This window comes from Panulirus ornatus, chromosome 49 (genome assembly GCF_036320965.1).
Source record: "Panulirus ornatus isolate Po-2019 chromosome 49, ASM3632096v1, whole genome shotgun sequence".
NCBI classification, from domain to species: Eukaryota; Metazoa; Arthropoda; class Malacostraca; order Decapoda; family Palinuridae; genus Panulirus; species Panulirus ornatus.
This window is the reverse complement of record NC_092272.1, coordinates 912,501-930,000: the sequence shown is the minus strand read 5'-3', so window position 1 is coordinate 930,000 and position 17,500 is coordinate 912,501. Positions and strand designations below refer to the sequence as shown.

The following is a 17,500-nucleotide window of genomic DNA, read 5'->3' as shown; positions in this document are numbered from 1 at the left end:
AGACGGAACAGGGTCTCCCGCTTCCGGAATAGGACCCGGGTGAGCAACGTGAACCTCTGGGTCCTCTTCGACGTCGTCAAGAAACGGGTCGCCTTCCACTCCCAGCTCTCGAGGACGAGGATGCCCAGCACCGTGTTCGAGCACCAGGTGAAGAAGAGGGAGTTCGAGACGGGCGACTACGGCGGTGTGTACAACCGATTGAACTCGCGCATACGGCTCCGGAGACGGGCCAGGGAGGAGCAGAGGCAGCGGGAGGAGGAGGAGCAGCAGCGACAGCGAGAGGAGGAGAAGCAGGAGCAGGAGGAGCAGGGCAAGCAGTGATTTGTATGGATCAATACATTGATCGCAGTGAGCGAGGGAGTCTTTTAATCATATATTTAGGAGTATATTGCTCGTGGGGGCCTCCCCATCATTCGTACCTTTTCCATATATATATATATATATATATATATATATATATATATATATATATATATATATATATATATATATATATATATATTTATATTCTCTACAAAACCAACTTCTATTGTTTATTTTGCCATTGGTGTTTCACAACCGCTTTTCTTATCTGATAACAGGTTTGTGGTGTCCTTTGGGTTTTTTTCTGTAGCTGCATCTTACGAGGGAAATAATAATGGTCGATCTTTGACATGTTCCAAATTGGGTTGAAAATGTCCTTGTGATCAAGTCACCCCTAACTCATCGCTTGTGTGATGGACAAATTTTGAGTGTGTGTATGTGTGTGTGGTTATAGTGAAGATAAGGATGTAAGTGTAAATATAATTTGCTTGGGTCATTTTAGGTGTTGAGTGTATAGTGAAGATAACGATATAAGTGTAAATATAATTTGCCCGGGTTATTTTAAGGTGTTGAGTGTATAGTGAAGATAAGGATGTAAGTGTAAATATAATTTGCCCGGGTTATTTTAAGGTGTTGAGTGTATAGTGAAGATAAGGATGTAAGTGTAAATATAATTTGCTTAGGTCATTTTAAGGTGTTGAGTGTATAGTGAAGATAAGGATGTAAGTGTAAATATAATTTGCTTGGGTCATATTAAGATGTTGAGTGTATAGTGAAGATAAGGATGTAAGTGAAAATATAATTTGCTTGGGTCATATTAAGAGGTTGAGTGTATAGTGAAGATAAGTACGTAAGTGAAAATATAATTTGCTTAGGTTATTTTAAGGTGTTGAGTGTATAGTGAAGATAAGGTAACATTGATGAAGATAAAGTGTAGAGTGAAGATAGGTCAGCATTCATAAAGTGTATTTTGAAGATGTCAGCTTTCATAAAGTGTATTTTGAAGATGTCACCTTTCATAAAGTGTATAGTGAAGATAAGTCAGCATTCATAAAGTGTATAGTGAAGATAAGTCAGCATTCATAAAGTGTATAGTGAAGATAAGTCAGCATTCATATAGTGTATAGTGAAGGTAAGTCAGCATTCATAAAGTGTATAGTGAAGATAAGTCAGCTTTCATAGATTGTATAGTGAAGGTAAGTCAGCATTCGTAAAGTGTATAGTGAAGATAAGTCAGCATTCATAAAGTGTATAGTGAAGGTAAGGTAACATTGATAAAGTGTATAGTAAAGATAAGTAGGTAGTGATGATAAAGGTATAGTGAAGATGACGGTGTAGTGGAGATAATGGTGTGGTGAAGATGGCCTTTTGGACCTAAACCCAAAATTGATCCAAGTTAGGATAAAGGCATCTGGAAGGCCCATTAATAGGATGATAATTATAATTAGGGGTTAACTGTACAGCTGATCACAGTTTTGACTATGATATTTCTTTCCTTTATCTCCTCTGATGATGTGATGAAACATGTTAAGTTCCCAAGTGCTCTTTCGTGTAATAATCACATCATCAGGGGAGACACAAGAGAGAAATATAACAGTCAGCTGATATACATCGAAGAGACGAAGCTAGGACGCCATTTGGTAAACATGTAAACATGTAAACATATATATATATATATATATATATATATATATATATATATATATATATATATATATATATATATATATATATATTTATATGTTTTATTCTGCCTTTTACTAACGTGTTCTTCTTTTGGTACTTCAAGTGTGTTGTCGGTGCCTGAGATCAGCCAATATGTGGAGGGGGCCTGGCGATGCCTGCGGGAGAACTACAATTGGCTGCTGCAGCTGCGTCGCGTCCAGCCCGCCCTGGTGAGTATCAGCTGACTTTTGTTGACATCGGCCCCCCGCCCGCCCTGGTGAGTATCAGCTGACTTTTGTTGACATCGGCCGGCCCCCCGCCCGCCCAGATGAGTATCAGCTGATTTTTGTTGACGTCGGCCCCCCGCCACACCCGGATGAGTATCAGCTGATTTTTGTTGACATCAGCCCCCCGCCCGCCCGGATGAGTATCAGCTGATTTTTGTTGACATCGCCCCCCCCCCCCCCCCCCCCCCCCCCCGCCCGCCCGCCCGGATGAGGATCAGCTGACTTTTGTTGACGTCGCCCCCCCCCCCCCCGCCCTCCGCCCACGTGCGCGCGCTTTTTGTTGACATGCGCGGACGTGCACCACGTGTGGTTTGTTGACATGTAACACGTGTGGTTTGGTGTCGTGTACCACGTACGACTTGTTTCATGTACTTCGTGTGTGTTCTTTGATAGCGTCGAACGCACAGGTTCGAATCCTGGATACGTCAGTCGGTCCACAGTCAACCCAGCTGTTCATCCACCCCTAGGAGTCGGTCCATAAAACGCATTGTTTACACGTGCCATATTGTTTACCTGTCAAGTGATGCGCTACAGATGACACACACAGTTGTTTGCGTTGTTTGTGGCTTTGTCTACATAAGTCACGTAGTATTTTTCTTTGTTGCATGTGTGAAATACTTTTTTTTTTTACATATGTTTTTATTTGTTTTCACATACCACGGGATAATTGTTTATGTTTACCACGCACTGTTTTGTGTACATAAACCACTTACTGTTTGTTTACATAAGCCACTGAACTATTTTGTTTACATAATCCCTGTAGTTTTGTTTATAGACAACACTTACTGTGTTGTTTACATATACGGCATATTTTTCATGTGCCACGTAATTTTGTTTGTACAGTGCGGTCTCATATGTAAACAAATTTGTTTACACTTACCACGTACAAATTTGTTTACACACCACGAACTGATTTTTCATATCACGTATTGTTTGCGTGTGCCACGTGTAACTTTGCTGTGGACGTGTTTACACGTCTTGTTTACACGTACCACGTGCCTTTGTTGCTACTGTATTATGACCTGTTATCTCGCAATGTCATCTCTTATCTCTCGTTATCTCCATTTATCTCTTATTATCACCTCGTCTGTCCAATTATCACCTCATCTGTCCAATTATCACCTCGTCTGTCCAGTTATCCCATCATCTGTCTTATCGTCACCTCTTATCTCTTATTATCACCTCATAGATCTTATCTCTCATTATCACTTTATCTCTCTTCCTGTCACCTTTTATCTTTATCATCAACTCTTCTCTTCCATTACCACTTTATCTCGTTTTATCACCTGTTATCTCGTATTATCACCTCTTATCTCATCACTTATCTCATATAACACCACTTATCTCGTTATCACCTCTTATATTATCACCTGTTATCTCATATTATCACCTCTCGTCTCTTATTATCACCTCTTATCTCATATTATCACTTACATAACACCTCTTATCTCGTATTATCACCTCTTATCTCGTATTATCACCTCTTATCTCATATTATCATTTATATAACACCTCTTATCTCGTATTATCACCTCTTATCTCATATTATCACCTCTTATCTCGTATTATCACCTCTTATCTCATATTATCACCTCTTATCTCGTATTATCACCTCTTATCTCGTATTATCACCTCTTATCTCGTATTATCACCTCTTATCTCATATTATCACTTATATAACACCTCTTATCTCGTATTATCACCTCATATCTCATATTATCACCTCTTATCTCATATTATCATCTCTTATCTCGTATTATCACCTCTTATCTCATATTATCACTTATATAACACCTCTTATCTCGTATTATCACCTCTAATCTCATGTTATCACCTCATCTCATTATCATCTCTTATCTCATATTATCACCTCTTATCTCATATTATCATCTCTTATCTCGTATTATCACCTCTTATCTCATATTATCACTTATATAACACCTCTTATCTCGTATTATCACCTCTAATCTCATGTTATCACCTCATCTCATTATCATCTCTTATCTCATATTATCACCTCTTATCTCATATTATCATCTCTTATCTCGTATTATCACCTCTTATCTCATATTATCACTTATATAACACCTCTTATCTCGTATTATCACCTCTAATCTCATGTTATCACCTCATCTCATTATCATCTCTTATCTCATATTATCACCTCTTATCTCATATTATCATCTCTTATCTCGTATTATCACCTCTTATCTCATATTATCACTTATATAACACCTCTTATCTCGTATTATCACCTCTAATCTCATGTTATCACCTCATCTCATTATCATCTCTTATCTCATATTATCACCTCTTATCTCATATTATCATCTCTTATCTCGTATTATCACCTCTTATCTCATATTATCACTTATATAACACCTCTTATCTCGTATTATCACCTCTAATCTCATGTTATCACCTCATCTCATTATCATCTCTTATCTCATATTATCACCTCTTATCTCATATTATCACCTCATATCTTTGCCCTCCCCTTCACCCACCCACCCCTCCTCTATGTATTGCATTGTTGACCATTGCCATAAGCCTTCCAGCACCAGCCACCATGTATGGGGGTCAAAGGCGAGCACAGTTGTAAGGCTTCCGGTTCGAATCCCACGACTTAGTCTTGGGGGACGGGCCGGCGTCTGAAGACCAAGTCTTGATGTCTTAGGACGGTCCTGGGGGGGGGGGGGGGGTTATGTTAGACTTGGCTGGGTGGTGGTAACTGATAGTGGTTGTGGTGGTTGATGGTAGCTGATTGTGGTTGTTGATGGTGGTAGGTGATTGTGGTTGTTGATTGTGGTTGTTGATGGTGGTAACTGATTGTGGTTGTTGATGGTGGTAGCTGATTGTGGTTGTTGATGGTTGGCAACTGATTGTGGTTGTTGATAGTGGTTGTGGTGGTTGATGGTGGTGGTAGTTGATTGTGGTTGTTGATAGTGGTAGATGATTGTGGTTGTTGAGAGTGGTAGGTGGTTGTGGTTGTTTGGGGTGGTAGGTGATTGTGGTTGTTGAGAGTGGGAGGTGGTTGTGGTTGTTGATAGTGGTAGCTGATTGTGGTTGTTGATAGTGGTAGGTGGTTGTGGTTGTTTGGGGTGGTAGCTGATTGTGGTTGTTGAGAGTGGGAGGTGGTTGTGGTTGTTGATAGTGGTAGCTGATTGTGGTTGTTGATGGTGGTAGCTGATTGTGGTTGTTGATGGTGGTAACTGATTGTGGTTGTTGATGGTGGTAGGTGATTGTGGTTGTTGATGGTGGTAGGTGATTGTGGTTGTTGATGGTGGTAGGTGGTTGTGGTTGTTGATGGTGGTAGGTGATTGTGGTTGTTGATATTGGTAGGTGGTTGTGGTTGTTGATGGTGGTAGCTGATTGTGGTTGTTGATATTGGTAGGTGGTTGTGGTTGTTTGGGGTGGTAGCTGATTGTGGTTGTTGATAGTGGTTGTAGTGGTTGTTGTTGGTGGTAGCTGATTGTGGTTGTTGATAGTGGTTGTAGTGGTTGTTGTTGGTGGTAGCTGATTGTGGTTGTTGATAGTGGTTGTAGTGGTTGTTGGTGGTAGCTGATTGTGGTTGTTGATAGTGGTTGTAGTGGTTGTTGGTGGTAGCTGATTGTGGTTGTTGATAGTGGTTGTAGTGGTTGTTGTTGGTGGTAGCTGATTGTGGTTGTTGATAGTGGTTGTAGTGGTTGTTGTTGGTGGTAGCTGATTGTGGTTGTTGATAGTGGTTGTAGTGGTTGTTGGTGGTAGCTGATTGTGGTTGTTGGTGGTAGCTGGTTGTGGTTGTTGATAGTGGTTGTGGTGGTTGAGGGTGGTGGTAGCTGATTGTGGTTGTTGATAGTGGTTGTGGTGGTTGATGGTGGTAGCTGATTGTGGTTGTTGAGAGTGGGAGGTGGTTGTGGTTGTTGATAGTGGTAGCTGATTGTGGTTGTTGATAGTGGTAGGTGGTTGTGGTTGTTTGGGGTGGTAGGTGATTGTGGTTGTTGAAAGTGGTAGCTGATTGTGTTTGTTGATAGTGGTTGTGGTGGTTGATGGTGGTAGCTGATTGTGGTTGTTGAGAGTGGGAGGTGGTTGTGGTTGTTGATAGTGGTTGTGGTGGTTGTTGTTAGTAGCTGATTGTGGTTGTTGATAGTGGTAGCTGATTGTGGTTGTTGATAGTGGGAGGTGGTTGTGGTTGTTGATAGTGATAGCTGATTGTGGTTGTTGATAGTGGTAGGTGGTTGTGGTTGTTTGGGGTGGTAGGTGATTGTGGTTGTTGATAGTGGTAGGTGGTTGTGGTTGTTGATAGTGGTAGGTGGTTGTGGTTGTTTGGGGTGGTAGGTGATTGTGGTTGTTGATAGTGGTAGGTGATTGTGGTTGTTGATAGTGGTAGGTGGGTGTGGGGTTGTTTGGGTGTGTAGGTGTTGTGGTGGTTTGTTGATGGGGAGGTGATTGTGGTTGTTGTAGTGGTTTGTTGGTGGTTGGGGGTGTGTTGGGTTGATAGGTGGTAGGTGGTTGTGGTTGTTTGGGTGGTAGCTGATTGTGGTTTGTGAGTGGGGGGTTGGGGTTGTTGATAGTGGTAGGATGATTGTGGTTGTTGATAGGTGGTAGCTGATTGTGGTTGTGTGATAAGTGGTAGGTGTTTGTGGTTGTGATTGGGGTGGTGATGTGTTGTGATGAGGGTTGTGGTTGATGATAGTGGTAGCTGATTGTGGTTTGATAGGGTGTAGTGGGTTGTATGGTGGTAGTGTTGTTTGTTGATAGTGGTAGGTGTTGTGGTTGGAGTGGGTGTGTTTTGTGTGATGAGGGTGTGGTAGCTGATTGTGGTTTGGTGGTTGAGAGTGGGAGGTTGTGTTGTTGATATGTGTGTGGTTGTTGTAGGTGGTAGGGTTGGTTGTTGATAGTGGTAGTGTGTTGTTGAGGTAGTGGTAGCTGATTGTGGTTGTGATAGTGGTTGTGGTGGTTGATGGTGGTAGCTGATTGTGGTTGTTGATAGGTGGTAGGTGGTTGTGGTTGTTTGGGGTGGTAGCTGATTGTGGTTGTTGAGAGTGGGAGGTGGTTGTGGTTTGATAGTGGTAGGTGATTGTGGTTGTTGATAGTGGTAGGTGGTTGTGGTTGTTGAGTGTAGCTGATTGTGTTGATAGTGGAGCTGGTTGTGGTTGTTGATAGTGGTAGGCTGATTGTGGTTGTTGATAGTGGTAGGTGGTTGTGGTTGTTTGGGGGTGGTAGCTGATTGTGGTTGTTGATAGTGGTAGGTGGTTGTGGTTGTTAGTGGTAGCTGATTGTGGTTGTGATAGTGGTTAGTTGTGGTTGTTTGTGGTAGCTGATTGTGGTTGTTGTGATGGTGGTAGGTGATTGTGGTTGTGATAGTGGTAGCTGATTGTGGTTGTTGATAGGGGGTAGGTGTTGTGGTTGTTTGGGGTGGTTAGTGATTGTGGTTGTTTAGAGTGGTAGGTGTTGTGGTTGTTGATAGTGGTAGTGATTGTGGTTGTTGATAGTGGTAGGTGGTTGTGGTTGTTTGGGTGGTAGCTGATTGTGGTTGTTGAGAGTGTGGGAGGTGGTTGTGGTTGTTGATGTGGTAGCTGATTGTGGTTGTTGATAGTGGTAGTTGGTTGTGGTTGTTGATAGTGGTAGGTGGTTGTGGTTGTTTTGGGTGGTAGCTGATTGTGGTTGTTGAGGTGGTAGCTGATTGTGGTTGTTGATAGTGGTAGCTGATTGTGGTTGTTGATGGTGGTTTGGTTTTTGTGGTTGTTTGGGGGTGGTAGCTGATTGTGGTTGTTGAGAGTGGGATGGTGGTTGTGGTTGTTGATAGTGGTAGGTGATTGTGGTTGTTGATAGTGGTAGCTGATTGTGGTTGTTGATAGTGGTAGCTGATTGTGGTTGTTGATAGTGGTAGGTGGTTGTGGTTGTTTGGGGTGGTAGCTGATTGTGGTTGTTGATAGTGGTAGGTGGTTGTGGTTGTTGATAGTGGTAGCTGATTGTGGTTGATAGTGGTTGTGGTTGTTGATGGTAGCTGATTGTTGTTGTTGATGGTGGTAGCTGATTGTGGTTGTGATGGTGGTGGCTGATTGTGGTTGTTGATGGTGGTAGTTGATTGTGGTTGTTGATAGTGGTAGCTGATTGTGGTTGATAGTGGTTGTGGTTGTTGGTGGTAGCTGATTGTGGTTGTTGATAGTGGTAGCTGATTGTGGTTGTTGATGGTGGTAGCTGATTGTGGTTGTTGATGGTGGTAGTTGATTGTGGTTGTTGATGGTGGTAGCTGATTGTGGTTGTTGATGGTGGTAGTTGATTGTGGTTGTTGATGGTGGTAGCTGATTGTGGTTGTTGGTGGTAGTTGATTGTGGTTGTTGATGGTGGTAGCTGATTGTGGTTGTTGATAGTGGTAGCTGATTGTGGTTGTTGATGGTGGTAGCTGATTGTGGTTGTTGATGGTGGTAGTTGATTGTGGTTGTTGATGGTGATAGCTGATTGTGGTTGTTGATGGTGGTAGTTGATTGTGGTTGTTGATGGTGGTAGCTGATTGTGGTTGTTGATGGTGGTAGTTGATTGTGGTTGTTAATATAGACAGAGAGGCTTATAGATGATGGTTGAGAGGAATTATAGATAGAGAGGCTTATAGATGATGGTTGAGAAGAATTATAGATAGAGAGGCTTATAGATGATGGTTGAGGGGAATTATAGATAGAGAGGCTTATAGATGATGGTTGAGAAGAATTATAGATAGAGAGGCTTATAGATGATGGTTGAGGGGAATTATAGATAGAGAGGCTTATAGATGATGGTTGAGGGGGATTATAGATAGAGAGGCTTATAGATGATGGTTGAGAGGAATTATAGATAGAGAGGCTTATAGATGATGGTTGAGAAGAATTATAGATAGAGAGGCTTATAGATGATGGTTGAGGGGAATTATAGATAGAGAGGCTTATAGATGATGGTTGAGAAGAATTATAGATAGAGAGGCTTATAGATGATGGTTGAGGGGGAATTATAGATAGAGAGGCTTATAGATGATGGTTGAGGGGGATTATAGATAGAGAGGCTTATAGATGATGGTTGAGAGGAATTATAGACAGAGAGGCTTATAGATGATGGTTGAGGGGGATTATAGATAGAGAGGCTTATAGATGATGGTTGAGGGGGAGTATAGACAGAGAGGCTTATAGATTATGGTTGAGGGGAATTATAGACAGAGAGACTTATAGATGATGGTTGAAGGGAATTATAGACAGAGAGGCTTATAGATGATGGTTGAGGGGAATTATAGACAGAGAGGCTTTTTGATGATGGTTGAGGGGGATTATAGACAGAGAGACTTATAGATGATGGTTGAGGGGAATTATAGACAGAGAGACTTATAGATGATGGTTGAGGGGGATTATAGACAGAGAGACTTATAGATGATGGTCGAGAGGAATTATAGACAGAGAGACTTATAGATGATGGTTGAGGGGAATTGTAGACAGAGAGACTTATATAGATGATGGTCGAGAGGAATTATAGACAGAGAGGCGGTCGAGAGGAATTATAGACAGAGAGGCTTATAGATAATCCGAACCAAAACAAGATCCATAGATATTACGTAGCCCCTTACGAGAGAGAGGGGAGAGAGAGAGGAGAGAGAGAGAGAGAGAGAGGAGATGAGAGAGAGAGAGAAAAGAAGAGAGAGAGAGAGAAGAGAGAGGCGACCACGGGCCTCAAAGAAAACTCCTAGAAACTGTTTTATTGCGCGATTAGTTTTTGACCCTCTCCTCTCTCCTCCCCCCCCCTTCCCTTCTCTCCCCTCTCTCTCTCTCTCTCTCCTTCTCAACCCCACTCCCTCTTTTTCTTAATTTTCATTTCCCCTCTCTCTCTCTCTCTCTCCCCCCCTCCTTAACTTTCTTTCTCTTTTTTCTTCCTCCTTTAACCACCCCCCTTTTCTTCTTTCCTTTGCCCCCTCTCTGCCTTTGGCACCCCAAAAACACACCAAACTACCTTCACCCCCCCCCAAACCCCAAAACCCTCCCCCCCCACACACACACACACACACACAACACACACACAGAGAGAGAGAGAGAGAGAGAGGAGAGAGAGAGAGAGAGAGAGAAAAGAGAAGGAAAGAGAGAGAGAGAGAGAGACAAACAAAAACAGACAGACACACCCCCACACACACACCCACAAAAGACGGACAAGGAGAGAGAGAGAGAGAGAGAGAAGAGAGAGAGAGAGAAAGAGGAGAGAGAGAGAGAGAAGGAGAGAGAGACAACAGCTGGAGTTACATGGTGACGCGGAAGCCCACAATCCCCTCCCCCCTTCTCTCTCTCAAAACTGGTGAACTGCTCTCCCTTGAGTTACCACAGCGCTCTCCTTTGGGGTTACCACAACGCACTCCTTTGAGTTACCACAATGCTCTCATTTCAGTTACCACAACGCTTCCCTTTAGTTACCAAAAGCGCTCTCCCCTTTAGTTACCACAACGCTCACCCTTGAGTTACCACAATGCTCACCCCCTTTAGTTACCACAGCGCTCCCTTTAGTTACCACAGCGCTCCCCCCTTGATTACCCACAATGCCCCTCCATTTCAGTTACCACAACGCTCTCCCTTGAGTTACCAACAGCGCTCTCCCTTGAGTTAACCAAACGCTCCCCCTTGAGTTACCACAACCTCACCCTTTCAGTTACCACAACGCTCTCCCCTTGAGTTTCCACAACGCCCCACCCTTTAGTTACCACAGCACTCTCCCTTGAGTTACACAACGCTCCCCTTTAGTTTTCCAAAACGCTCACCCTTTCATTACCACAACGCTCTCCCTTGAGTTGCCACAACGCTCAACCCCTTTAGTTACCACAACGCTCACACTTCAGTTACCACAACGCTCCCCCCCGTGTTTACCACAACGCTCCCCCCTTGAGTTACCACAGCACTCTCCCTTGAGTTACACAACGCCCCCTTGAGTTACCCAAAAACGCCCCACCCTTTCAGTTACCCCAACGCTCTCCCTTGAGGTTTCCCCAAACCTCACCCTGAGTTAAACCCCAGCGCCCCCCTTGAGTTTCCACAACGCCCCTTGAGTTACCAAAAGCGCTCCCCCCCTTTATTACCACAACGCTCCCTTTGAGTTGCCACAGCGCTCCCCTTGGGGGTTTCCACAACGCTTTCCCCCTTGAGTTACCACAAAGCTCCCCCCTTAGTTACCACAACCCCCCCCTTGAGTTACCAAACGCTCCCCCTTGAGTTACCACAACGCCCCCCTTGAGTTACCACAACGCTCACCCCCCTTTAGTTACCACAGCGCTTCCCCCTTGAGTTACCACAACGCTCCCCTTGAGTTAAAAACAAACGCTCCCCTTGAGTTACCACAGGCGCTCCCCCTTGGGGTTACCACAACGCTCCCCCTTGAGTTACCACAGCGCTCCCCCTTGAGTTACACAACGCTCACCTTTTAGTTACACAGGGGCTCCCCCTTGAGTTACCAAAACGCTCTCCCTTGAGTTACCACAACGCTCACCCCTTGAGTTACCACAGCGCTCCCCCTTGAGTTACCACAACGCTCACTCTTGAGTTACCACAACGCTCCCCCTTGAGTTACCACAACGCTCTCCCTTGAGTTACCACAACGCTCCCCCTTGAGTTACCACAGCGCTCCCCCTTGAGTTACCACAACGCTCACCGTTGAGTTACCACAAGCGCTCCCCCTTGAGTTACCACAATGCTCTCCCTTGAGTTACCACAACGCTCACCCCTTGAGTTACCACAACGCTCCCCCTTGAGTTACCACAACGCTCACCTTGAGTTACCACAACGCTCCCCCTTGAGTTACCACAACGCTCCCCCTTGAGTTACCACTACGGTCCCCCTTGAGTTACCACAACGCTCCCCCTTGAGTTACCACAACGCTCCCCCTTGAGTTACCACAACGCTCCCCCTTGAGTTACCACAACGCTCCCCCTTGAGTTACCACAACGCTCCCCCTTGAGTTACCACAGCGCTCTCCCCTTGAGTTACCACAACGCTCCCCCTTGAGTTACCACAACGCTCTCCCTTGAGTTACCACAACGCTCCCCCTTGAGTTACCACAAGCGCTCCCCCTTGAGTTACCACAACGCTTCCCCTTGAGTTACCACAACGCTCCCCCTTGAGTTACCACAACGCTCTCCCTTGAGTTACCACAACGCTCCCCCTTGAGTTACCACAGCGCTCCCCCTTGAGTTACCACAGCGCTCTCCCTTGAGTTACCACAACGCTCCCCCTTGAGTTACCACAGCGCTCCCCTTGAGTTACCACAACGCTCCCCTTGAGTTACCACAACGCTCACCCTTTCAGTTACCACAACGTCCCCCTTGAGTTACCACAACGCTCCCCCTTGAGTTACCACAGCGCTCCCCCTTGAGTTACCACAACGCTCCCCCTTGAGTTACCACAACGCTCCCCCTTGAGTTACCACAGCGCTCCCCCTTGAGTTACCACAGCGCTCCCCCTTGAGTTACCACAACGCTCCCCCTTGAGTTACCACAGCGCTCCCCCTTGAGTTACCACAACGCTCACCTTTGAGTTACCACAGCGCTCCCCCTTGAGTTACCACAACGCTCTCCCTTGAGTTACCACAACGCTCACCCCTTGAGTTACCACAGCGCTCCCCCTTGAGTTACCACAGCGCTCCCCCTTGAGTTACCACAACGCTCCCCCTTGAGTTACCACAGCGCTCCCCCTTGAGTTACCACAACGCTCACCTTTGAGTTACCACAGCGCTCCCCCTTGAGTTACCACAACGCTCTCCCTTGAGTTACCACAACGCTCACCCCTTGAGTTACCAACAGCGCTCCCCCTTGAGTTACCACAACGCTCACTCTTGAGTTACCACAACGCTCCCCCCTTGAGTTACCACAACGCTCTCCCTTGAGTTACCACAACGCTCCCCCTTGAGTTACCACAGCGCTCCCCCTTGAGTTACCACAACGCTCACCTTTGAGTTACCACAGCGCTCCCCCTTGAGTTACCACAATGCTCTCCCTTGAGTTACCACAACGCTCACCCCTTGAGTTACCACAACGCTCCCCCTTGAGTTACCACAACGCTCACTCTTGAGTTACCACAACGCTCCCCCTTGAGTTACCACAACGCTCCCCCTTGAGTTACCACTACGGTCCCCCTTGAGTTACCACAACGCTCCCCCTTGAGTTACCACAACGCTCCCCCTTGAGTTACCACAACGCTCCCCCTTGAGTTACCACAACGCTCACCCCTTGAGTTACCACAACACTCCCCCTTGAGTTACCACAGCGCTCTCCCTTGAGTTACCACAACGCTCCCCCTTGAGTTACCACAACGCTCTCCCTTGAGTTACCACAACGCTCCCCCTTGAGTTACCACAGCGCTCCCCCTTGAGTTACCACAACGCTCCCCCTTGAGTTACCACAACGCTCCCCCTCGAGTTACCACAACGCTCTCCCTTGAGTTACCACAACGCTCCCCCTTGAGTTACCACAGCGCTCCCCCTTGAGTTACCACAGCGCTCTCCCTTGAGTTACCACAACGCTCCCCCTTGAGTTACCACAGCGCTCCCCCTTGAGTTACCACAACGCTCCCCCTTGAGTTACCACAACGCTCCCCCTTGAGTTACCACTACGGTCCCCCTTGAGTTACCACAACGCTCCCCCTTGAGTTACCACAACGCTCCCCCTTGAGTTACCACAACGCTCCCCCTTGAGTTACCACAACGCTCACCCCTTGAGTTACCACAACGCTCCCCCTTGAGTTACCACAGCGCTCTCCCTTGAGTTACCACAACGCTCACTCTTGAGTAACCACAACGCTCACCCTTGAGTTACCACAACGCTCTCCCTTGAGTTACCACAACGCTCACCCTTGAGTTACCACAACGCTCACCCTTGAGTTACCACAACGCTCCCCCTTGAGTTACCACAACGCTCCCCCTCGAGTTACCACAACGGTCTCCTTTGAGTTACCACAACGCTCACTCTTGAGTTACCACAACGCTCTCCCTCGAGTTACCACAACGCTTTCCCTTGAGTTACCACATCGCTCATCTCTGAGTTACCACAACGCTCACCCTTGAGTTACCACAACCCCTTTGTTCATGCACTTCATTCATTCGTACCCCTACACCAGCTCATTCATTCATTCATTCATTCATCTGCGCTTCATATCTACTCATATCTACGCATTCATCTAATCCTTCATTCATTCATCTGTCTGATCATTCATTCATCTAGGCTTCATATCTGCTTATTCATTCATTCATTCATCCCATCATTCATTTATTCATTCATTCATTCATCTGCGCTTCATATCTACTCATATCTACGCATTCATCGAATCCTTCATTCATTCATCTGTCTGATCATTCATTCATCTGGGCTTCATATCTGCTTATTCATTCATTCATTCATCCCATCATTCATTTATTCATTCATTCATTCATCTGCGCTTCATATCTACTCAATCTACTCATTCATCTAATCCTTCATTCATTTATCTGTCTGATCATTCATTCATCTGGGCTTCATATCTGCTTATTCATTCATTCATTCATCCCATCATTCATTTATTCATTCATTCATTCATCTGCGCTTCATATCTACTCAATCTACTCATTCATCTAATCCTTCATTCATTTATCTGTCTGATCATTCATTCATCTGGGCTTCATATCTGCTTATTCATTCATTCATTCATCCCATCATTCATTTATTCATTCATTCATTCATCTGCGCTTCATATCTACTCAATCTACTCATATCTACGCATTCATCTAATCCTTCATTCATTCATCTGGGCTTCATATCTGCTTATTCATTCATTCATTCATTATTCATTCATTCATCCACATTGCGCACGAGCGCGATGGTACAACCCTTATCTAGTGCCTGATAGATAGGGTTCTAGAACCACTTCATGTTTAGGCACGAGATAGATGGTATTCTAGTACTGATAGATGGGGTTCTACCACCAGGGATAGATGGTGGTGTTCTAGCGCCTGATAGATGGTGTTCTACCACCCGATAGATGGTGTTCTACCACCAGGTAGATCGGTGGTGTTCTAGCACCTGATAGATGGTGCTCTAGACCAGACAGACGGTGTTCTAGCACTCGATAGATAGTGTTCTGGCACCCGATAGATGGTGTTCTACCACCAGATAGATCGGTGGTGTTCTAGCACCTGATAGATGGTGTTCTAGAGCAGACAGACGGTGTTCTAGCATTCGATAGATAGTGTTCTGGGACCCGATAGATGGTGTTCTACCACCAGGTAGATCGGTGGTGTTCTACCACCTGATAGATGGTGCTCTAGACCATACAGACGGTGTTTGAGCACTCGATAGATAGTGCTCTGGCACCCGATAGATGGTGTTCTACCACCAGGTAGATCGAGTGGTGTTCTATCACCTGATAGATGGTGCTCTAGACCAGACAGACGGTGTTCGAGCACTCGATAGATAGTGTTCTAGCTCCCGATAGATGATGTTCTACCACCAGGTAGATCGGTGATGTTCTAGCACCTGATAGATGATAATCTACCACTCGATAGATGGTGTTCTACCACCAGGTAGATCGGTGGTGTTCTAACACCTGATAGATGGTGCTCTAGAGCAGACAGACGGTGTTCGAGCACTCGATAGATAGTGTTCTAGAACCCGATAGATGGTGTTCTACCACCAGGTAGATTGGTGGTGTTCTAGCACCTGATAGATGGTGCTCTAGACCAGACAGACGGTGTTCGAGCACTCGATAGATAGTGTTCTGGCACCCGATAGATGGTGTTCTACCACCAGGTAGATCGGTGATGTTCTAGCACCTGATAGATGATAATCTACCACCCGATAGATGGTGTTCTACCACCAGGTAGATTGGTGGTGTTGTAGCACCTAATAGATGGTGCTCTAGACCAGACAGACGGTGTTCGAGCACTCGATAGATAATGTTCTAGCACCCGATAGATGGTGTTCTACCACCAGGTAGATCGGTGGTGTTCTAGCACCTGATAGATGGTGTTCTACCACCCGATAGATGGTGTTCTACCACCAGGTAGATGGGTGGTGTTCTAGCACCCGATAGATGGTGCTCTAGACCAGACAGACGGTGTTCGAGCACTCGATAGATAATGTTCTAGCACCCGATAGATGGTAGATTGGTGGTGTTCTAGTGGGGGGGGGGAGCAAGATCTGGTCGCGGAGCAAGATCGAGGGAGGGAGATGGTGGGGGGGAGGGAGGGGGAGGAGTAGACATGCTTGAAGGGGGGGGGAGAGAGAAGGGGAGGGGAGGGGGGAGAGCCGGGTCACTTGAGTGTGTGTTGAGGTGGGGGGAGGAGGGAAGGAGGGGGGGAGGAGTAGACATGCTTGAAGGGGGGGAGAGAAGGGGAGGGGGGGAGAGCCGGGTCACTTAAGTGTGTGTTGAGGTGGGGGGAGGAGGGAAGGAGGGGGGGAGGAGTAGACATGCTTGAAGAGGGGGGAGAGAGAAGGGGAGGAGGGGGGTCACTTGAGTGTGTGTTGAGGTGGGGGAGGTGGAGGGAAGAAGGAGGTGGGGGGAGGGAGGGGAGAACTGGGCCCAGCTGTTCATGCCAGGGCAGCTGGTGAGGCGTGGGTAGGGGGGGAGGGGAGGAGGAGGGGGAGGGGTAGTTTAGGGAGGGGGGGGAGAGAAGGATGTGGGAGGGGTTGTGGGGGGGAAGTGTGAGGACTACACACACACACACACACACACACACACAGTTGGGGGAGCTGTGAGTTGCTGGGGTGCTGGAGTTGGGGAGGGAGGGGGGCTCACCTTAGTGGGGTAGGGGGTAGTATGAGTGGAGGGAGGGGGGCTAACCTTAGTGGGGTAGGGGGTAGTATGAGTGGAGAGAGGGGGGTTCACCTTAGTGGGGTAGGGGGTAGTATGAGTGGAGGGAGGGGGTGTTCACCTTAGTGGGGTAGGGGGTAGTATGAGTGGAGGGAGGGGGGTTCACCTTAGTGGGGTAGGGGGATAGTATAAGTGGAGGGAGGGGGTGTTCACCTTAGAGGGGTAGGGGTAGTATGAGTGGAGGGAGGGGGTGTTCACCTTAGTGGGGTAGGGGGGGTAGTATAAGTGGAGGGAGGGGGTGTTCACCTTAGTGGGGTAGGGGGTAGTATGAGTGGAGGGAGGGGGGTGCACCTTAGTGGGGTAGGGGGTAGTATAAGTGGAGGGAGGGGGTGTTCACCTTAGTGGGGTAGGGGGGGTAGTATAAGTGGAGGGAGGGGGTGTTCACCTTAGTGGGGTAGGGGTAGTATGAGTGGAGGGAGGGGGGTTCACCTT

At 46.4% G+C, this 17,500-nt stretch overlaps 1 protein-coding gene across 1 annotated transcript in view; it reads left to right on the top strand.

The window, feature by feature from the left end:
- The window catches only part of LOC139764293 (uncharacterized), a 182,700-nt gene that overhangs the window by 99,988 nt on the left and 65,212 nt on the right, over positions 1 to 17,500 (top strand). The window contains exon 3 of the mRNA XM_071690780.1: positions 2,093 to 2,198. Within this exon, the coding sequence (XP_071546881.1) occupies positions 2,093 to 2,198 (106 nt within the window). The remainder of the gene's footprint in view (positions 1 to 2,092; positions 2,199 to 17,500) is intronic.